The 20,000-nt window shown below is 35.9% G+C and overlaps 1 protein-coding gene across 1 annotated transcript in view; it reads left to right on the top strand.

Annotated features, from left to right (window-relative positions):
* LOC115213270 (calbindin-32) overlaps window positions 1-20,000 on the top strand; it is a 172,871-nt gene that overhangs the window by 41,072 nt on the left and 111,799 nt on the right. Inside the window, exons 2-4 of the mRNA XM_029782204.2 lie at window positions 10,241-10,326; window positions 11,728-11,817; window positions 12,327-12,413. Of these exons, the coding sequence (XP_029638064.2) occupies window positions 10,241-10,326; window positions 11,728-11,817; window positions 12,327-12,413 (263 nt within the window). The remainder of the gene's footprint in view (window positions 1-10,240; window positions 10,327-11,727; window positions 11,818-12,326; window positions 12,414-20,000) is intronic.

The following is a 20,000-nucleotide window of genomic DNA, read 5'->3' on the forward strand; positions in this document are numbered from 1 at the left end:
GTAGTGCGGTGGAAGCACGTTACAAAAATAAGACTACAGACTACTACTACTACTACTACTACTACTACTACTACTACTACTACTAATGCTGCTGCTGCTGCTGCTGCTGCTGCTACTACTACTACTACTACTACTACTACTACCACTACTACAACAATAATTGTTGCGGTTGTGCCTGCTATTTACCAATGCCCTGATGCAGTACCAGGCAGTGGCTCTCATGGTTTCTGATCTTAACTAATTGGAAGTGTTATCATGTACATTGTTTTGTTTTGGTATAAAAGATGGGCTACAGCAAATATTCTGCTCAATACCACAGATTTGCTTGTCAGTTGTTTGACCGTAACCAGTTGAGCATGTCCCTCAGTGGCTGACGATATGTGCATCTCTGATCACGAGCAGAAGTAGTTGGGGAGCATCATAGCCATGTGTTGAGAGGGATTCTTCGGGGTTTGAATAATTCACCTCTGGAAATATGGGTGTTTCGTTCAAAATCCTAAAACAACCCTTATTCAGGGACCTTTTGAGCGGGATGGGTTACTTGACCAGAAGAAAATTCTAACTGGGCCCCACCTGCAAGGTCATGCGCTGTTTATCTTGATATGAGATCACCATGTCGCGCACATATGGTTGTGATGCATGTGCCTGGTCTACCCTTATCTGAGGGGTAGTCATGATGGGTATACTGTCACTTTGATGGCATGCACTGCTCTCACTCAATAATAATAATAATAATAATTCAAACTGACAGAAAGATAGATGCGAATAGGCCAGACATCATAGTAAAAGACTTCAGACAAAAACATGCCTCCTCATTGATATGACTGTCCCAATCGATATAAACGTATCTGTCAAGACCTACCAGAAACTGAGCAAATATAAAGATCTTGAAATAGAAATCAGCAAAATGTGGAACTTGAAGACTAAAACAATACCTGTTGTCATAGGTGCCCTGGGAATGATAGCAAAAGGGGATGATTGCTACCTAACTCAGATACCAGGAAACCCCAAAATGGAAGAAATTCAAAAGATAGTGCTCATGGGAACTGCTCATATCCTACGCAAAATACTTTCTATGTAATCTCAAGTTTTAAAACAAACATAATTTTCGTATGTTTTTTTTTAGACATTCACTAGTACAACACTAAGTACAAAACCAAATATATGGCACCCTAGGCATAACACCAGCATGAACTTCCAACTTGTTGTCTCTTGAGGTCTCTGGGTGAGACTTGGAGCCAGCTTGTGCAAATGTAAAGCAAAAGTCAAACATATAATAATAATAATAATAATAATAATAATAATAATAATAATAATAATAATAATAATAATACGATACAACCAAAGGATGAAGGGTTACCACGAGAATAGGTTATTCAGAGTAAATCAAGAGATTCTATAAAGAAATAAATGGAGAGTGTACAGATCAAAAGTTGATACCAGATAACAATGAAAGTTAAAGGTTTTGGAGTGACATCTGGAGCAAAGACAAAAGCACAAGAAGGATGCTGAATGGCTGCAAGAACTGAATTAAACAGTTGATTGTTCAAAACAGGCAGAACTAGTCATTTCAGTTAGGGAAGTGAAGGAAATTAGCAAAAAAAAAATGAGCAACTGGAAGGCCACGGGATCAGATGGAATTCAAGGCTACCGGATCAAAAGATTTGGTGAATGTCATGCACGAATAGCTGCGCAACTCAACACTTTGTTAAATGCCGACCAAGAGGAACACCAGAGTGGTTGACATTAGGTAGGACAGTGCTGTGCCTGAAAAACATCGAAAAAGGCAATATGGTAGACAATTACAGGCCGATATCCTGTTTGCCACTTATGTGGAAGTTATTGACTGGAATACTTGCATAGTCAATGTACGAACATCTGGTAAAAAAGGGAGTCCTGTCACATGAACAGAAGGGTTGCAAGCGTAACTGCAGAGGTACCAAAGATCAACTCCTGGTAGACAAAACTGTATTCAGAGACTGCAAGAGGAGGAAAAGTAACTTAGCCATGTCATAGATCGACTATCTTAAGGTGTACGATATAATCCCACATTCTTGGATTATGGAGTGTATGAACCTGTTTGGGATTGCATCGAATGTTGAGCGATTGCTTGGAAAAAGTATGGCGAATTGGAAGACGGATCTGACAGCATATGGAAGAAGCTTAGGGACAGTAGAAATTAGGAAGGGCATTTTCCAAGGGTACTACCAGTCCCCACAGATCTTTGTACTGTGCTTGATACCACTAACACTGATTCTGAGGAAAGCAAAAGTTGGGTATGTATTCAAAAGCCGCCAGCAAAATGTCACCCATTTGTTATTCATGGATGACCTCAAACTTTATGATAAAGATGAACCCCAAGTCAGTTCCCTCGTTGATACGGTGTATACCTTCAGTGCTGATATCAGAATGGAGTTCGGATTGAGAAAGTGTGGTGTGTTGGTCTTGAAGAGAGGCAAAATCAAATTTATAGACGGGCTATCGATCCTGTTGGGGAGGTTATGAAGCAGATAGAAGAGACGGGCTATAAGTAGTTGCGGATTTTGGAAATGGATAAATTGATGGAGAAAGAAATGACAGAAAAATTTAAGGTTGAGTACTTGCGCAGACTGAGACTGAAACTTAAGTCGAAATTAAACGGACGGAATAAAATTGAAGCTATCAACACCTGGGCGGTTTCACTTCTTATATATGGAGCAGGGGTAATCGCATGGACAGTAGACGAAGTAAACAGCTTAGACAGAAAGACAAGGAAGTTGCTGACTAGATATGGCTCACTCCACCCAAAAAGTGACACACACAGGCTATATGTAACAAGAAAAAGTAGAGGTGGAGGACTTATTGGATGCGAACACAGCATTAGATCAGAAGAAAACAACATAGGATGGTATGTAAAAAAATTCCACAGAACCGCTATTATTAGAAGTATGAAGGTCAGGCTTGTGTAGGATGAAAGATTGCAAAGATAAAGCATTATACAAGCAATTGAAAACGAATGAAACTGAAAATAGGTGGGTAAAGAAAAGAATGCATGGACAAGGGATGCTGAAGATAAAACAGAGAAAAAGATGGCTGTGGATGACTAAAAGTGATTTAAAACCGGAAACGGAGGCTCTAATCTGTGCTGCCCAAGAGCAAGCACTAAGAACAAGCTAATACAGAATAGACAACACAGCAGAAAGTGATAAGTGCAGAATCTGTGGACAAAATGGTGAACGCGTATGGCATATTACCAGCCAATGTACGCCACTAGCCCAGAAGATAAATATGAGAGACGCCACGAAAATATGGCAAGGCTTGTCCGCTGGACATTCTGCAACAAGTATGGACTTGACAGAGCAAAAATTGGTACGACTACAAACGCGAACGCATCATCGAAAATGATAATGCAAAAGATCCTGTGGGATTTTATGATTCAGTGCGACCATGCGGTAGAGAATAGGAAGCCAGACATAGTGTTAATTGAGAAAGGAAACAAACTATGCTGGATCATAGATATAGAATGACCAGTTGACAACAAGGTATGCGATAAGGAAGAAAGAAAAGTCGATAGGTTCGCTTGGGAGGTAAAGCAGTTGTGGTCGATGAAAAAGGTAGTAGTGGTACCAATAATTGTCGGAGCCTCGGGAACAGTGAGTAAAAGTCTCGAGAAGTACATGGAACAAATAAAGGCTGCAATAAATGTGAAGCACTTGCAGAAAGCAGCACTGCTTGGAACCGCTCGAATACTTCGGAAGGTGCTCGAAAAATAAGAGATGTTACCTTAGTTCACTGGTAGTGAACAGCTGACACTGTAGTACATCTCCAGCGTTAGAAGCTGTGCAAAGGCAATAACAACAACAACAACAACAACACCGCCACCACCACCACCACCACCACCACCAACAACAACAACAACAATAACAATAATAATAATAATAATAATAATAAAGTGAATATCATATAAATAGTGCGCATGTTTATGTCTAAAAAGACCGTGTCTGTTTCAACACATGATTTCACATCGGGAATCTTGTGAACAAATACATAAACGGATATATATATAGAGAGAGAACTTATGTACACACACACATACATACATGTATACATGTATATATGTGCAAGTGTGTATGTATGTACATTATATGTATATATATATATATATATATAATATATATATATATATATATATATATATATATATACGCCCACACACACATATAGGAAAGAGGGTCAAAAAATGGAAAGTTCTTTTAAAGATGTTTAGTGACTTGACCGGTTTCACTTTTTATAAAAAAGTTAAGCTTTGTTGTGTTAAAAAATGGTTATCATAATTTTATTAAATTAGAATTACACAGTCTTTGATAATGATAAGAAAATGTTAAAAAGTAGAATCTTTGACAATGATACGAAAATGTTAAGAGAGACTTTTTGTTTAAACAGTTTACATGAGAGTGTTCAAAATAGAGAGTAAAATAAATTTATAACTATTTGAAGTTCTTCAAAAATCATTGTTGTACAGAAGCATATATGCATAAGGAATCACATTTAAGTATTTATACAGAATTTTAGGGGAATGACTCTGTGGCTAATGCCAGTGAAGCCCCTAGCGAAAGAAAAATGCTTTGGTTGGTAGTCCCTTTGATATAGATGGGTAGAAATCGACTATACCAAATTGGGTGAACCTTACTCTGTCTCATCCCTTGATGATGTTAAAGCATGTGGTCACTTCGCTGGTTCTGCGCCACAAGGAAAGGTTGTGTTATTTATGGTGTTATTTATAATTCTCAGTACGTGTTTGCTTGCCAGACCGATCTTGGATTTGGCCGGATTGATCAGACGGCATTTGGGGTTAGAGGCAAAGTTCGGTTTATGGTCTTTTAAGGTGATGAAAGCGTTTCTTTTTGCTATGATCTCTACTCTGTCTGCTATCTCTAGTTCGTTTGCTAATTCTTTTGCTTCACTGTTGATGTCTCCATATGTATGCGGGGTGGGGGGCTATATTTTTCTATCGTATTCTAGGGTGTCTAACCTATATGAATCTTCGTCTTATATCAGTCCGGAGCTTACGCTGGAAGGAGGAAAAGGACTTACGGAATTTCAATTTTGAGATGATTCCCAGCAGGTCCGCCTCAAAGGATTCGAGGTCCTTGATTTTGGGCGGATGTCTTTTCGATCTAACGGCACAGTTGTTTCCCACCGCGAATGGTGCCGTTAGGTCGTAGTTGAAAGCCGACGGCACAGGGATGGTTTTGGTGGTGTATCCGAGGTCGAATCCTTCCATATTTATGAGACTCGTGGCCTCCGTAAAATATGTAGAAGCGCTACGCTAGTCAGCTATTTGGCAGAAACCACGTGGTCTCAGTGAAAAACTCTGGCCAAGGAGTGAAAAGGATCATTTTTAGAAAACATAAATCCGGAGAAGAAGCACACTTTAAGAAGTAGAGTAGACTATATTTTATACTGTGGAAGGCCGGTTTATGGGGTTACCCTGGGTTTCCCGTTCATAAAGGGTTTAACTTTATGGCGTATCGTCAGACCCAAAGACCTGTTGGCCCAAGACCTCGTATATATGTATACATACACAGACACACAGACACACACACAGATACACACACACACACACACAAACAAACACACACACGCACACACACATATTGATACATACATACACACACTCATGTATATATGTATGTATATGCACATGGGTTGTCTACATGGATGTTTATGCGTATCTGTGTATCAGTGTATCTTTATGTATGCATGTATGAACTAGTAACTCTATGGATATTTTTCTGTATGTGTATACATGTGTGTGCATTTGTATCCTTCAACATGTGGGCATGTAGTAATATGCATGTACATATGTCTGAACGTATATGCATTTCTGTAAACATGCATACGTGTATACACGTATGTATAGTTCGACACGTGCCGCGTACGAAACTACCGACACTTGAGTCATGTTTGTAACGTTCTGCTGAATAAATTGATTGTAAGAAATACATATACTGAGATCTATTTCTACTGCCTGTTCTATCAAACCTATGTATGTGTACACACACACACACACACGCACTCACACACACACATACACACACACACACACACACACACACACACACACACACACACACACACACACACACACATTGTGCTGTTCCGTGATAGTAAAATAACTCAGAATGTGATCCATCTGGTGAGAGATAAATATCATTCAATAACCACAGTACATATTTTTATGAGCTGCTGATAGTTTCATGCAATGAAAACATCTCAGATAACATTTTATAACACGTCTGGTGCCATCACGCAGTCCCCAGGTTGTGCCCATACGGCATAACAAGCTATCACAAAACGATAGGATGAGAGAAAAAACGAGGAAAAACGAAAAGGAAGTAGACATAAAAGGTGGAAGGTTGAAAAAACGGAAAACAAAAAAGAAAGCAGAAAAAGGAAAGAGAGGGAGAACTAGAGTTATATTGCCTTTGAGCGTAAAGCCATACGGCTGAATGGATAGGGGCCTAGAGTTGCGGTACAGCCGTTCATTCCAGTGAGGGCGGTATTTTGCAATTCGCCAACAGGAACTTATACATATATTTACAACTGCTGAAAATATCAGATCTGGAATTCAGCAGCGCCGTCGAGTTTTTAGATCTGAAAAGGTTCTGTGTTATTTCAGCTACGTATAACTTACAATTTTTGATCTATTGGCATATGGTATGGACTTTTCAATTATTTTCCCCTTTATTGTATGTGGTATGGCGCTAGACTTCAAGCCCCATACGTGGCTAGCCAACTTAGTGGCTTTTCTTTTGTCCCTATGCCGGAAGGAAGACTTTTGATGTTGCCTTCACATAGCCTGATGTATCCCTTCTTTTCGGTTTTGTTATCATCTAACATTACTATAACTTCTGCTTCATATATGGATTTAATCATGCATCCCTGGTCAAGTGGACAGGTTCCTGAGTCTCGACAGTTGCAACTGGGAGCAGGTGGTGTTTGTATGTAATGATGTTCTTCATATTAAGGCAGCAGCTATATGATAATTTAACTGAGCACCTGCTGAATATTTTTTGTACCCATAATTTTTTTTGAAAATGTTTGTCTAAGAGTGATAGGAATCTTATTCCTATGTTGGTTTTACCATTAAGGGAAGAGGAGGAGGCGAACCAAATTATTCTCCTCGGTCTATTTTTAGGCCCGTTTTTATTATTCATTTTATTACTAGAGGGGTCATACATTAATTCATCATTAAAGTCACCTTTGGCTTGGGCATTATAGTAGGGAGCTGCCTTCTCTAAAACTTCGAAAAGAGAAGTTAGATATTCTGTTACTAATGTTGGCTTTCAGGCTTTTTAAATATATGGTTGGTGGGTTACAAGACCTTGTATATATAGGAAAGTTTCTCGTTAGGCTTATGGCAAGGTTTGTTATAGGAGGAGTTTAGGTCTTGAGAAACATCTAAAAAATCGACTTTAGACAGATCAATAGCGACTGTGATTTTAAGGCCTAATTGACTGAAGTCACTTTTAGATAGAAAGTCAAATTGAAATAGAAAGACGTGGGGGTGTCTAGTGACAGTCCAAAACAAACAAGGCTCTTTAAATTTAATCTGTCAAGTAGTAGTGTGGGCAAGATTTGTTTCTATGTAGTCCAGTGGCTAAATTGTTATGATTTGTATGTACATAGGCATACAATTCTTTTCTCCATTAAATTCATGGGTTATTGTCATTATTTAAAGGCAGTGCTCCAGCATGGCCACAATCAAATGACTGAAACAAGTAAAAGAGTAATATGACGAAAGGTCATGATCGTGTCCCTAGTTTAGGTTGTTAGTTGTGTAAATTCAAAATATCGAGTGAATGAATTTGTGTGTGAATAGTTGTTGATGAATGTACTTTTTAAAAGTTTATCCAGTCTTGGTTTGTATTTTTGTATGAATATATTTCCTATCTTTATTCGTATTTGATCTGTGGTTGTTGACCAAAGAAAAGTAAAGTGGGAAGATTTGAAGATTGGGGGACTTAATTTTTGCGCATATGTCTGTGCCCACTCAGTCGGATCTCGTGTTTGCTGACGATGAACAGTATATTTCTGAGAATAAATTTTGTTTGACATATGTAATCCTCGTTACATCCTTTACATTTAATTGCGTATATTAGACAAATATGTAAAATGATTTTTTTATGGTTAAAATCTGTCCTGATTTAAATTTATAAATTTTGTCTTGCATGAGGTTGATGCAAATCTCGCAATTAGGACGGCACACACTTTTTGACTGTTGGCTACACGTCTTGAACAGTGCTTTGAATCCTATTTTTTTCCAAAAATATTTAGTTTATATCATTTTAACTTATTTACCCTTTGTGCATTTGGGTTCATCTTAAAACACTATTATCAATAATTTTATAATCTATTTAAACATGTAAACTCAGCTCTTATTATATATCATTCGCTTGAACAGTATGTTCTTTTGACACAGCATTGGAATTTTCTAAATTCTTAAAAATTCTCATGTCTTTTAAAATTAAAAAAAACCCAACTCTTTTGTAAATCCTCTAAATTACCTCTGGCGAGATAAATGTAGATGATTGTTATGGTTGGAAATAATTCGCCCACCTCAACCTACATATTCTCGAAACGGCCGTCAGACTTTGTACCTGTTGAAGATTGTTCTTAAAATAATCTTATACCACCATTTCATCTCGTTGGATTACCGCTTTACATTCACCATGTGCATTTTTTAAATATCCTCATTGATTTCTAATACGGATATACAACCTCATGAGACCTCATGCAAGTACATTTATGATTTATATATGTTTATATATTTAAGAATTTTTTGCGTAATAAGATAAAAAAAAACCAAGGCTGTGTAGATATTAGATCATTTATAGATAGAAGGTCTTACAGCTGTTTCTAGGATATTTATTAATTATATCCCTTCATCGGAGACGGTGTGAGAGGATAGTTAAGTCATAGTTAGTTTAGATGTGATACAAAATGGAGTGTGTTTATATATTTATATATTTTTATATTATATCGCTCTCTCTCACACACACACTAATATATGTATATATATATATATATATATATATATATATATATATATATATATATATATATATATATATATATATATATATATATATATATATATGAGTGTGTGTGTGTGTGATATAATATAAACATATATAAATTATAAATGTACTTGCATGAGGTCTTATGAGGTTGTATATCTGTATTAGAAATCAATGAGGATATTAAAAAATGCACATGGTGAATGTAAAGCGGTAATGTATATATATATATATATATATAATATATATATATATATATATATATATATATATGTATGTATGTATGTATGTATGTATATATATATATGTATGTATGTATGTATGTATGTATGTATGTATGTATGTATGTATGTATGTATGTATGTATGTATGTATGTATTGTATGTATATATGTATGTTTGTATGTATATATCACATATACATACATGTTGTTTTTTTAAGGTCAGGGTTGTGATAGTGGGTGTATGCTTTTGTATGCTACGTGTGTGTAGGTCGTTTTTATGTATAAGTTTTCTGTGTGTATGTGTGCATATGTGTATATAAGGTTATCTCTGTTGGCGTGGATGTGTATTTTGATGCTATCGTTATCCCGATTGGAGTTCGTACCAGCTTTTGAAAATGAATTTCTTTTGGTGTCTTCCAAAACAAATGTGTGTTCCTATTAAGACTTTAAAGTGTAATTTATGGGAGATTTTTCTGAGTGGTGATATCCCTAGAAACAGGGATATTTTTACTCGAAAGTCTGTAAAGTAGAAACTTAATTGTTTGAATTGATTTCATGATAATTTTATTACATTTTGATACCTATTGATATTTGTTTTATTGGTGTTAACCTAACGAAAGATCAAAATCCAGTTCGATCCTTCATAATCCACCAGTTTTATGAAATATTGATATACACTTAATGATCAACCAAAGAATATTGAACACAGCTGTTTTGAATTGATTAGGGTTAGTTCTAATCGCAAATAAATTTCATTTGTACAGGGTGGGCCTAGGTGAGGATTTCAATATTTAATATTTCAGAAAAATACAAAAAACAAAGAAATTAAAATATGCATTATAATTTCAGACTCTTTCGTGACTTTAGGTTCAGCTTGTATTTTTAATTTGAGGAGAAAACCTTCCAGTTTTAGTGACAGACACTTTTTCTTCATTTCTTAACTGTTTCCTTTCAGGTAATGGTTATATTGAGGGAACTGAACTGGAAGATTTTCTACGAGAACTGGTGACAAGCGTCTTAAAGACAGACGATGGTAACGAGGTAGGCAAAACGATATATTGAATGTTTTATTTTTGGCTTACAAGTCTTTTTTTTGGTTATGAATTTTTGAGATGAAAAGATTCAGGGAAAACAGTAGACTTTTGTAAAATAATTAGCGTTCAGCCATTTTTCAGAAAACAGGAAATGAGCTTCTGAGGAAATTTGCGTTCAAATTTTGATACCAGGGAGAAGGGGCAAGTCAGTTATATTAACCCCAGTGCTCAACTGGTATTTATTTCATCGATATCGAAAGGATGAAAGGCAAATTCGACCTCAGCGGAATTTGAACACATGAAGTAAGGACGGACGAAAAGCCGCTAAGCATTTTGCCCAGTGTGCTAACGATTCTGCCAACACCTTAATGGGAAATTTAATATTAATGTCAAATTAATATTAAAATTAATACGTATATTTTTCCTTAAAAAAATATTTGCAATTTTATTCTTTAGACGTCACTTCTGGTTGTGATTCTGTAAAGTAGACCCTGATTAGGAACATGAGCAACGGGTCTGAGAGAAATTTGGCAGGAAAAGAACAGCCACAAGTTGTGACTACGTTAAGGAAACCTTTCAAAATGGAATAGTTTATTTTGGTGTGCTTTCTCTGAAAATAAAAATTGTAAAAATTTTTTAAAAATTAATTTATCAAAGTTTACAATTAAAATACGAATATGATTGTAACGCTGGGCAGTAATGTTGGGTAGTAACGTTGGATTGTGACGTTGGACAGTAATACCGGGTGGTATTCATAATCAGATTGTCAGTAACTAGAAGCACCTAGTGAAGAGGGTTGTTAGAAACTCAACAAAGGGAATAAATTACCTGTTAAAGGACAAAGGAACCCAGCAGAGTTTTATCGGCCATCTTGTAAAGAAGCACAGATACACAGAGGTCCTCGTGAAAGCGAACAATCGTGCTGCAAAGCTACCTTGGAGTGATGAAACATCGATATGGGAAACAGTAAACTTTGAACTTTAACCCTACCCCCACCATCTGGGCTATCTGGGTTGGTAAGGAGTATGTAAAACCTCCAGATAATTCTCCCACCAATCATCTCGATGTCTTCTTGTTACTGGGACATGGTAGTTGATACTTAGACAGCGGTATTATACAAATGTCTGTCTCTATAAGCTTTATTAGATACAGGTACTTCTTAGCACCACATTACGTTGTGTCTTCGAAATAATACTGTTCAATATAGAAGTATTTTATGAGGAATAGAACAAAATAACCATTTAATCTAAACTGATACCACAAAGTCCTTTGGCGAGGGTTGCCAAATTAACAAGTTTATTTAAGGTTACCTCATGTAAGAATTGTTGTTGTTCATAATGTTTTGTTAACGTCTTTCTAATACATAAGTCTTTGACTGTGTTACTTAGACAATCTTCTCTATTTCCAGGCTGTGTCAGAAACGGCTTTCAACGATGCTAAAGAATTATTTATGGATGCTTTTGATGTCAACTTGGATGGCAAAATTGATATTTCCGAGGTAGGAACCTGTTTTTTTTTTCAATTAGTTTAAATATTTTTGTAGCTGAATTAAAACAATCTTTCAGGGGCCAACGTTGGGAATCACTACGATACAACGTGGCAGCGTCTGCGTCGATATCGATCTTATAGAAATATCAGCTGAACGTTCCATTAGTTTTTTTTTTTTTTTTTTTTTAAGGAAGAATATTTTGAATATAGACTGAAAAGATGGGTTGGTCACGATCAGAATGCTTTTGATCATAGCTCTATTGGAGCAGGTTGACTTGGGACTAAATAACTAAAAACGCAGGTATGACTGTGCGGTGGCTAAGTTTGCTTCACGATTATATGGTTTGGGGTTCAATCTGATTGTGCAGTATTTTAGGGAAATGGTGCTGGGGCAATGAGGTAGTTCAGCGAACCGGATGAAAGCCAGTCGTATGGCGCGCGCGCGCATGTGTTGTAAATATTATCAACAGCACTTCCAATTGTTTTACTTTAATTATTTTAATTATTTTCCTTTCGCAGTTAACCGAACTACTTCCAGTGGAGGAGAATTTTTTGCTTCTTTTCCGCAGAGATCATCCACTGGACTCCAGTGTAGAATTCATGCAAGTAAGTTGTACTCTATTTGTTCTTTTACATGAAACAGTGTTTTAGAGTACATTGTTCTATAGATCTAGGAGTATCCTATCTATAGAGTACGTCATGTTATAGACAGGAATATTCTACAAATAGGTAGGAACATTGTGTTTATAAAGTATCCTCCGACAGACAGTCGTATTTAAACTAATGGGACACGGTGGCGTGTGTATTCTATTCTAATAGCAACGAATCCGACAACTCGTTACAATGTCATAGACTACCGTTCGATATTCGTCCCGGTTTTCTTCGCTCTGAGTTCTGAGAGATGGCCACTTGTCGTCGCTGGATCTAACCTTATTCACGGCAAAAAGATTCAACAACAGCAGCAACAATAACAGCATCAGCCGCAACAACAACAACAACGACAATGACAGAAACAATGACGACACCGGCAACATCGAGCATGGAGACAGCGACGACGGCGATGGTGATGATGGTGATGATGATGATGATGATGATGATAATTGAAATGTTTTTTCATCCTTGAAATGTTTTTTTCAGTGATTTTTGTGTTGAAGAAAAAAAAAATGGAACATAATATTCTTGAAGTATAGCTTCCAACTCGGCAGTTTTCCTACCAGCAAACTTATCTAGCTTCCAGTATGTTCTAGAGCTTCGCTTGTCTCAAGTGGAAGTTGTGATGTTCATGTCATTTCAGTTACGAGAACATTCGATCCTAACACCGATCTGTCCCTGTCCAGTTTCTCTTGTAGACGTCGAAGGTGGACATCATCTACATTAGCCTCACCTGCAAACATCATGGATTCCAATGACCAGCAATGTAACTGCACTGAAAAATAGTCGTAATAAATTCCCCGAAATCCGTGCTTTAAGATTCCTACTTAAACCGTTTCTTTTGATCCGTTCCTCGTCCGTTTCTCTCTGGTTTAGACGGATGGCACAAATCACTCGCAATACCTCTTCTTTCTTGAAACGTGGAACAAGATTACATCATTGATAACAAGACGTTGTTTTTTTTTAAATCACTGATATCGAGATACGAACTCATAATCCTTTGGTCAGAAGGCCAGTGTCTTAGCCAGCTTCAACTCTACATTACTCTAATTCTGTTAAATATATTATAAGACTTGGCAAATAGACTTAGTAACTGGGCTTGCAGCGATGTTTTAAAATCTGTTAGGATTTAATAAGTATCCTAAAGACACATATATAAAGATGGCTAAAAAATCTATGCAGTTTATATATGTGTCATAATATTCATATTAATCTGTTGTGTGAACTAGATTTAAAAAGATTTTTGTGAAAATATCAACATTCCAGCTGTTCTTTCCGTGTGACCTTTCTACGAATTTTCTATTAGATTATGAAATAAACAGAAGATTTATACAAAGACTGGCTATTCCAGTCATATGACTGTAATTGTCAGATAAGTCGATTAATATCCTGCTTTTTGAAAAGCTGTGATCCATTTTCATTAAAAGTGTGAGTCGTGCACCTATAAAGCTAGTCAGAAAACGAAACACACACACACACACACACAACACACACACACACACACCACACACACACACACACACACATATATATATATATATATATATATATATATATATATATATATATATATATATATAGATAGATAGATAGATAGATAGATAGATAGATAGATAGATAGATAGATAGATAGATAGATAGATAGATAGATAGATAGATATAGAATAATAAAAAGAAAGTTCTTGGTACAGTATTATGTATTTGAAAAAAATTGAAAAGATTACTATTTTGGAGATAATTTTTATTTTAACATTATTCTAAAAACAGAAATTATCCCCCCAAAAGCCATCTCTACTAGTTTTTTCAAATATATATATATATATATATATACAAAATGGGACAAGAACGCAAAACGTCCGGACAATTAGGTGATACAAAAAGGGACAACAAAACATCCATTGTTTTTTTGTATTATTTTTGTATTTATATTCGTGTAACATCGTCCGTTTTCCCGTCCTTGTTTCGTATACATTCGAAAGCCATTTTCCAAGGAATCTAATGCTCTTCGCTTAGTTTTCCTTGGGGCTGGCCAGATTGGAGCAGTCTCAAGATTAATAAGCCGAAATTGCGAGGATGATCCGGTTCTTGACTGAAGATTAAAGGCTTCGAATGACCTGTCCGTGTTTTTTGTATCGTCTATCTGGATGTTTTGTTGTCCCTTTTTGTATCAACTAGTTGTCCGGATGTTTTGCGTTCTTGTCCCATTTTGTATTTTTTTATATATATAGCGACGTACGTACACTTTGTTCTCTGTTATATATATATAAAGATATGTTATATATATATATATATATATAATATATATATATATTATATATATATATATATAATTTATTAATAAAGCTGCAAAAACATCACAAAAGCTATTACTCAGACTTTCACGTTCTCGTTCGTCGGACAGTTTTGATTGAGAATGGGACAAAAATAAGGTTATATGTATAAATATAAAATTACGTTGATAAATACACATTTGAAATCGGTTTTGTTTCATTGGTCCTGTCAACTATCGGTCTTTTCAATAACCGGTTGTATGAAATTAAAATTACAATTTAAAATCATATTTAAAATCGAAGAAAATCGTACTTTAATTTCATACAACCGATAGTTGACAGGACCAATGAAACGAAATCAATTTGAGATGTGTATCTATCAATGTAATTGTATATTTATATTTATAACCTTATTTTTGTCCCATTCTCAACCAAAACTGTCCGACGAACGGGAGCGTGAAACTCTTAGTAACAGTTTTTGTGATGTCTTTGCGGCTTTATTAATAAAGAATATTACTCTACCTCCGGTTTTCTAGTGCTTACTCTGGTATATATATATATATATATATATATATATATATATATATATATCAAAATAAGCAAAAAGATATCCAGAGGTAATGCAGTACGATCGTTTCACGCAACTCCATTTTATTGAACAATGCAATCATTACATCAATTTAAAATGCAGAGCAATCTTCAGCTGCACAAAGACATAGAATTTACTTAAATTAGAACAGATGGACACATTAGTATAATTATACCTAAAATCTCCAAGAAGTTAAGGAGATAGACAAAGAACATGCTGTCTCACTCCAGTTTAGAAGTTACTGAATTTTCAAGAAGATATACATTGTTACAGACTCTGTCTGTCACAGATTTTTTTGTTTTTATGGGGTCAGTTTTAATTTATAGACTAGTTTATCAAATCCCTTGTATATCTAAGGTTGTGAGAACAGATCGTAGTATCTGTTAGGGGTAGGGCTGAGGGAGCAGACAGACATCATAGTTGGTAAAGATTTATTAGAAGCAATATCATGAGGTTTGGTAAAGGAAAACTTAAAACAAGATGTTAGCTGATAATTAAGGGGGTCACCCACTAGCAGACCATTGATAATGAAACAAGGGAATTCTTATCATGTAGTACTATAGTTAAATATTTTAAACAATGTTGCTATATTGTATACAGTTAAAGTTTAGGGTTGTTTAAAAGATTATCAAGAAGAATGTTGTAACAAAAGGATAGAAATTTATGAATACTTTTGAGTATATACCAAACATTTTCCACAATAGATGGAGGAAAAGAAATTATCCATTGTTTATACATACATACATACATACATACATACATATATATATATATATATATATATATATATATATATATATATATCATATATATATATATATATAATTTTAATCCAAACGGGAAAACAGAAAAAACAACAACACGTGGAACAATTACAGTATTATTATTAATAGGCGCTCAGGAAAGATGGAAGCAGGAAGGTATGACGTTTCGAGCGGAGCTCTTCGTCGGAAACATAAAGAAGGAAGAGAGAGGAAAGAAAGATCCCAAGGTGGGCAACAAGAGGGAGAAAAAAAACGACTGGTGTTTACGAAGTACACATGGTGAAAGGCGGAAGTTTACGATAACAAGAGCAAAGTAGGTTTTTAAAGCCAAAAGAGTGGAGACAGGGTTGGTAACGCAACAGATGTGTGTGTATGTGTGAGTGTGTGCGTGTGCGTGTGTGTATGTGTGTGTGAGGCGAGATAAATATATATATATATATATATATATATAATGAAAATAGTAATGCAATACGAGAGTATTGCTTTCCAGTAAAGGATAGCCCGTGAGGGTAAAATTAGAGAGAGAGAGAGAGAGAGAGAGAGAGAGAGAAATATCATTATTTCTAATTCTCTCTAAAGGAGACTACGGCAGCGGTACTGGATATTAATAGTTATCGCCAAGCTAACATGGCAGTCCAGATAAATAGGACGAATGCTGCCGTTGATTAGCTCCAAGAGACCAGTACCGCTACCGTAGTCTCCTTTAGAGAGAATTAGAAATAATGATATTTCTATTTTTGAAAACCAGTGGATGTATTCCACTGAATTTAGGTAAATAATCCTTCGAACTGTCGGTCAGCAGCGACGCCTGCTGGATTCGGCTACTCCACATTGATAAGAGGCAAACACCTCGAAACTTGTCTGTAGATGCCAGACCAGCAAGGGGAAGCTACTGACCTCCCCTCTTCGAAGGTTATAATGTGCACAGGTTTGTGTGTCACATAGCTAGCTAGAGGCGATGGCTTCTTGGAACTAATCAACGGCAGCATTCGTCCTATTTATCTGGACTGCCAAGTTAGCTTGGTGATAACTATTAATACACATGCACGCACACACACACACACACACACACACACACACACACACACACACATACACACACACACGCGCACACACACACACACACACACACACACACACAGATATATATATAAAAGAGTTGTGGTATATTCTGTTAAGAACGTAGCAGAGTACAGTATAAAGCTCGTCCACCGTCAGATTTCCCCCTGTGCTATCCAGTACTAGTATTATACATACTTCCAGGTTTGCGTTTGGGCTTCTGTCGTGTGTGAATAGATAATTGAAAAAAATTGGAGTCAACAAGAAAGAGTACGGTTAGACATTTATTTTCAATCACTACAATTGTTTCTGAGCAACGTAGTTCTCCAGGCCTGCTGGTACTTGATTATGCAACCCTTTCCCTGTATCATGAGAACTAGTTGTGTTTCCTCAGGCGATATGTAAATATTGTAAATATAAGTTCAAATTCTCGGTTTCAAAAGCATTCGCTCTGTTTGTCGTGACCTGAAATTAGTAGTAGTTTTATCAAAGTGTGTTGTTGAAGGACATTTGGTCTAGAAGAAACACTGTCTAGAAGAAACACTGGAAATGATCACATCTAGGGAAAACGTTAAATACGCACCCTGAGGTGAGCATATCTTGTAAAGATAAGAACAAATCATCATTTCTGGAGTTTGAAAAAAATATTTTGTTACGAAATAACACGTTATAGAAGAGCGAAGGAACCCAAACAAATAAACAAAGAAACCAATATTTGAGAAGCTTTACACTATACCAACAGAAACTGTGAAAAGGTCACCATATAGCATTTATCAATTCCGTCAACAGACACCACTGATAAATATAGCCGAAGTACCTGATAACCTGTTGAGTTCAGAATTTACTAAAGATAGTCAGGCCTTAAACGAAATCAAACAAAAGAATGTACTATTCATCCTTAACATCCGCTGAATGGATAGCAAAATAAATCCAACGCCATCACACACACCTACATCCCCATGTAACTACCATTCCTTCCTCTATTCTCATAACCTTCCCTTCCTTCCCCCCAAACACACACAGAAATACCCATATTACTCACTTGACTTTCATACTGGTAAAATGGGATAAACATCCCTCTATTGTACATTACCTGAAGAAATGGATCAATAATGAGGATCAACCGGATGTCCACGGATACCACGGACAGCACTGTAATCATTACAGGAATATGGACTGTGATCTTAAGATTCATGTGATTTGTGGAAACGCGTGTAGCGATGCATTAAATGCTTATAAATTCAATCCAAGGATTATTATTATTATTATTTATTATTATTATTATTATTATTATTATTATTATTATTATTATTATTATATATATATATATATATATCCTACATTATATTGGTACAACATGATGTAACCCCGAAAAGCTGTCTCATTAGTCATTCTCATTAGACGTTGCCCAGCATAATGAAACAAATTTTGCCTATTCAAAATACTTCCCATAAACAAATTTGAAATATATATATATAGATGTGTGTGTGTGTGTGTGTGTGTGTGTGTGTGTGTGTGTGTGTGTGTGTGTGTATAACATATATATTATGTATGTTATATGTAAATAATATATAATATATAGAGCATATAATACATATAAATATATACAATACTAGCTGAGCAACCCGGCGTTGCCGGGCAACTTTTACAATAGAATGTCATATAAATTTTTGTTTATTCAATGTCAGACCATGCCTTCCCCGACAGATAGGCCTCTTGATCAGGACGGATTTGTGCAATTTTTTGCAAAAAAGCTTCATTGAGAATTTTTTCCTTTTAAAATTATTTACATGTCTGTTCGACTGTTTCACAAGACTTTATTCCTTAAAACTTATTAAAACTTCACTTCTTACAACTTTGGTCATCGTAATGCTTTGCTTTCGTTTTCTTTAACAAAAATTACTCCTCGTAATAATTCTACTTTCATTTTGTAATAGCTATGATGCAGAAAATACCAGCTTCCAAATCCTGTTTTCAGATTAGGTAAAATTGATTAAACTTTAACTCCTGTAACATCTTCCTGCAATTTTTCTGAAACAAATAATTAACAAAATCGGATTTAACGTGGAAAATTATTCTAATCTACCAAATCTGAACATTTTGATGTAGTTTAAAAATTTCAACAAGAACAAAGAAGACCCTAAGTAGAGAAACAGACAGTTGTGAGATATCACACACACACACACACACACACACTATGACAGTTAAAGATAACAAAGAAATAACGATTAGTAAGAAAGCATTTTAAGAGAGGTAGTGGATATTTTATGTTATTGATTATAGGACTTGACTGCCATTTTATTGTTTTATCGACCACTAAAGGTCAAATAAGCCTCGGCAGGATTTTAGTTGAAAACATAAGTAAATAGCGACTCTGTACTGTTTGTACAACAGCCTACCCACCTAAAACTAATGCGATTGGAACAGGCGGACGAGTTTCAGTATCAAGGCGCATCTTTTTACACCTCGAGTTCAAACCTTACCGAGGTTGATTTCAAAGCATTCCATTCAATTCGAGGCTCCAGCGACTGCATGATTCGTTGTCCTCTCACCCCTCTCCCTCTCCTTTCTCTCTCCCATTTTTCTCTCTCTTCTCTTACTCTCTCTGTCTCCACACACATACATATGTAGTGAAGGCACTTGACTCAGTGCTTTGAGTGTCAGACTCACCAATCATGAGGTAGTGAGTTCGATTCCTGGACTGGGCTGTGTTGTGTTCTGGAGCAAGACACTTCACGTTTCTAGGTGCAATCTCATGGCCATTCATGACCGAAGGGGAATTTTATCCTTGTATGTGTGTGTGTATGCATATATATGCGCTAAAAAGAACGCCGGGGAAGGTTGCGATTTTTAACAAGCA

The sequence above is a fragment of the Octopus sinensis genome, linkage group LG1, assembly GCF_006345805.1.
Source record: "Octopus sinensis linkage group LG1, ASM634580v1, whole genome shotgun sequence".
Classification (NCBI taxonomy): Eukaryota; Metazoa; Mollusca; class Cephalopoda; order Octopoda; family Octopodidae; genus Octopus; species Octopus sinensis.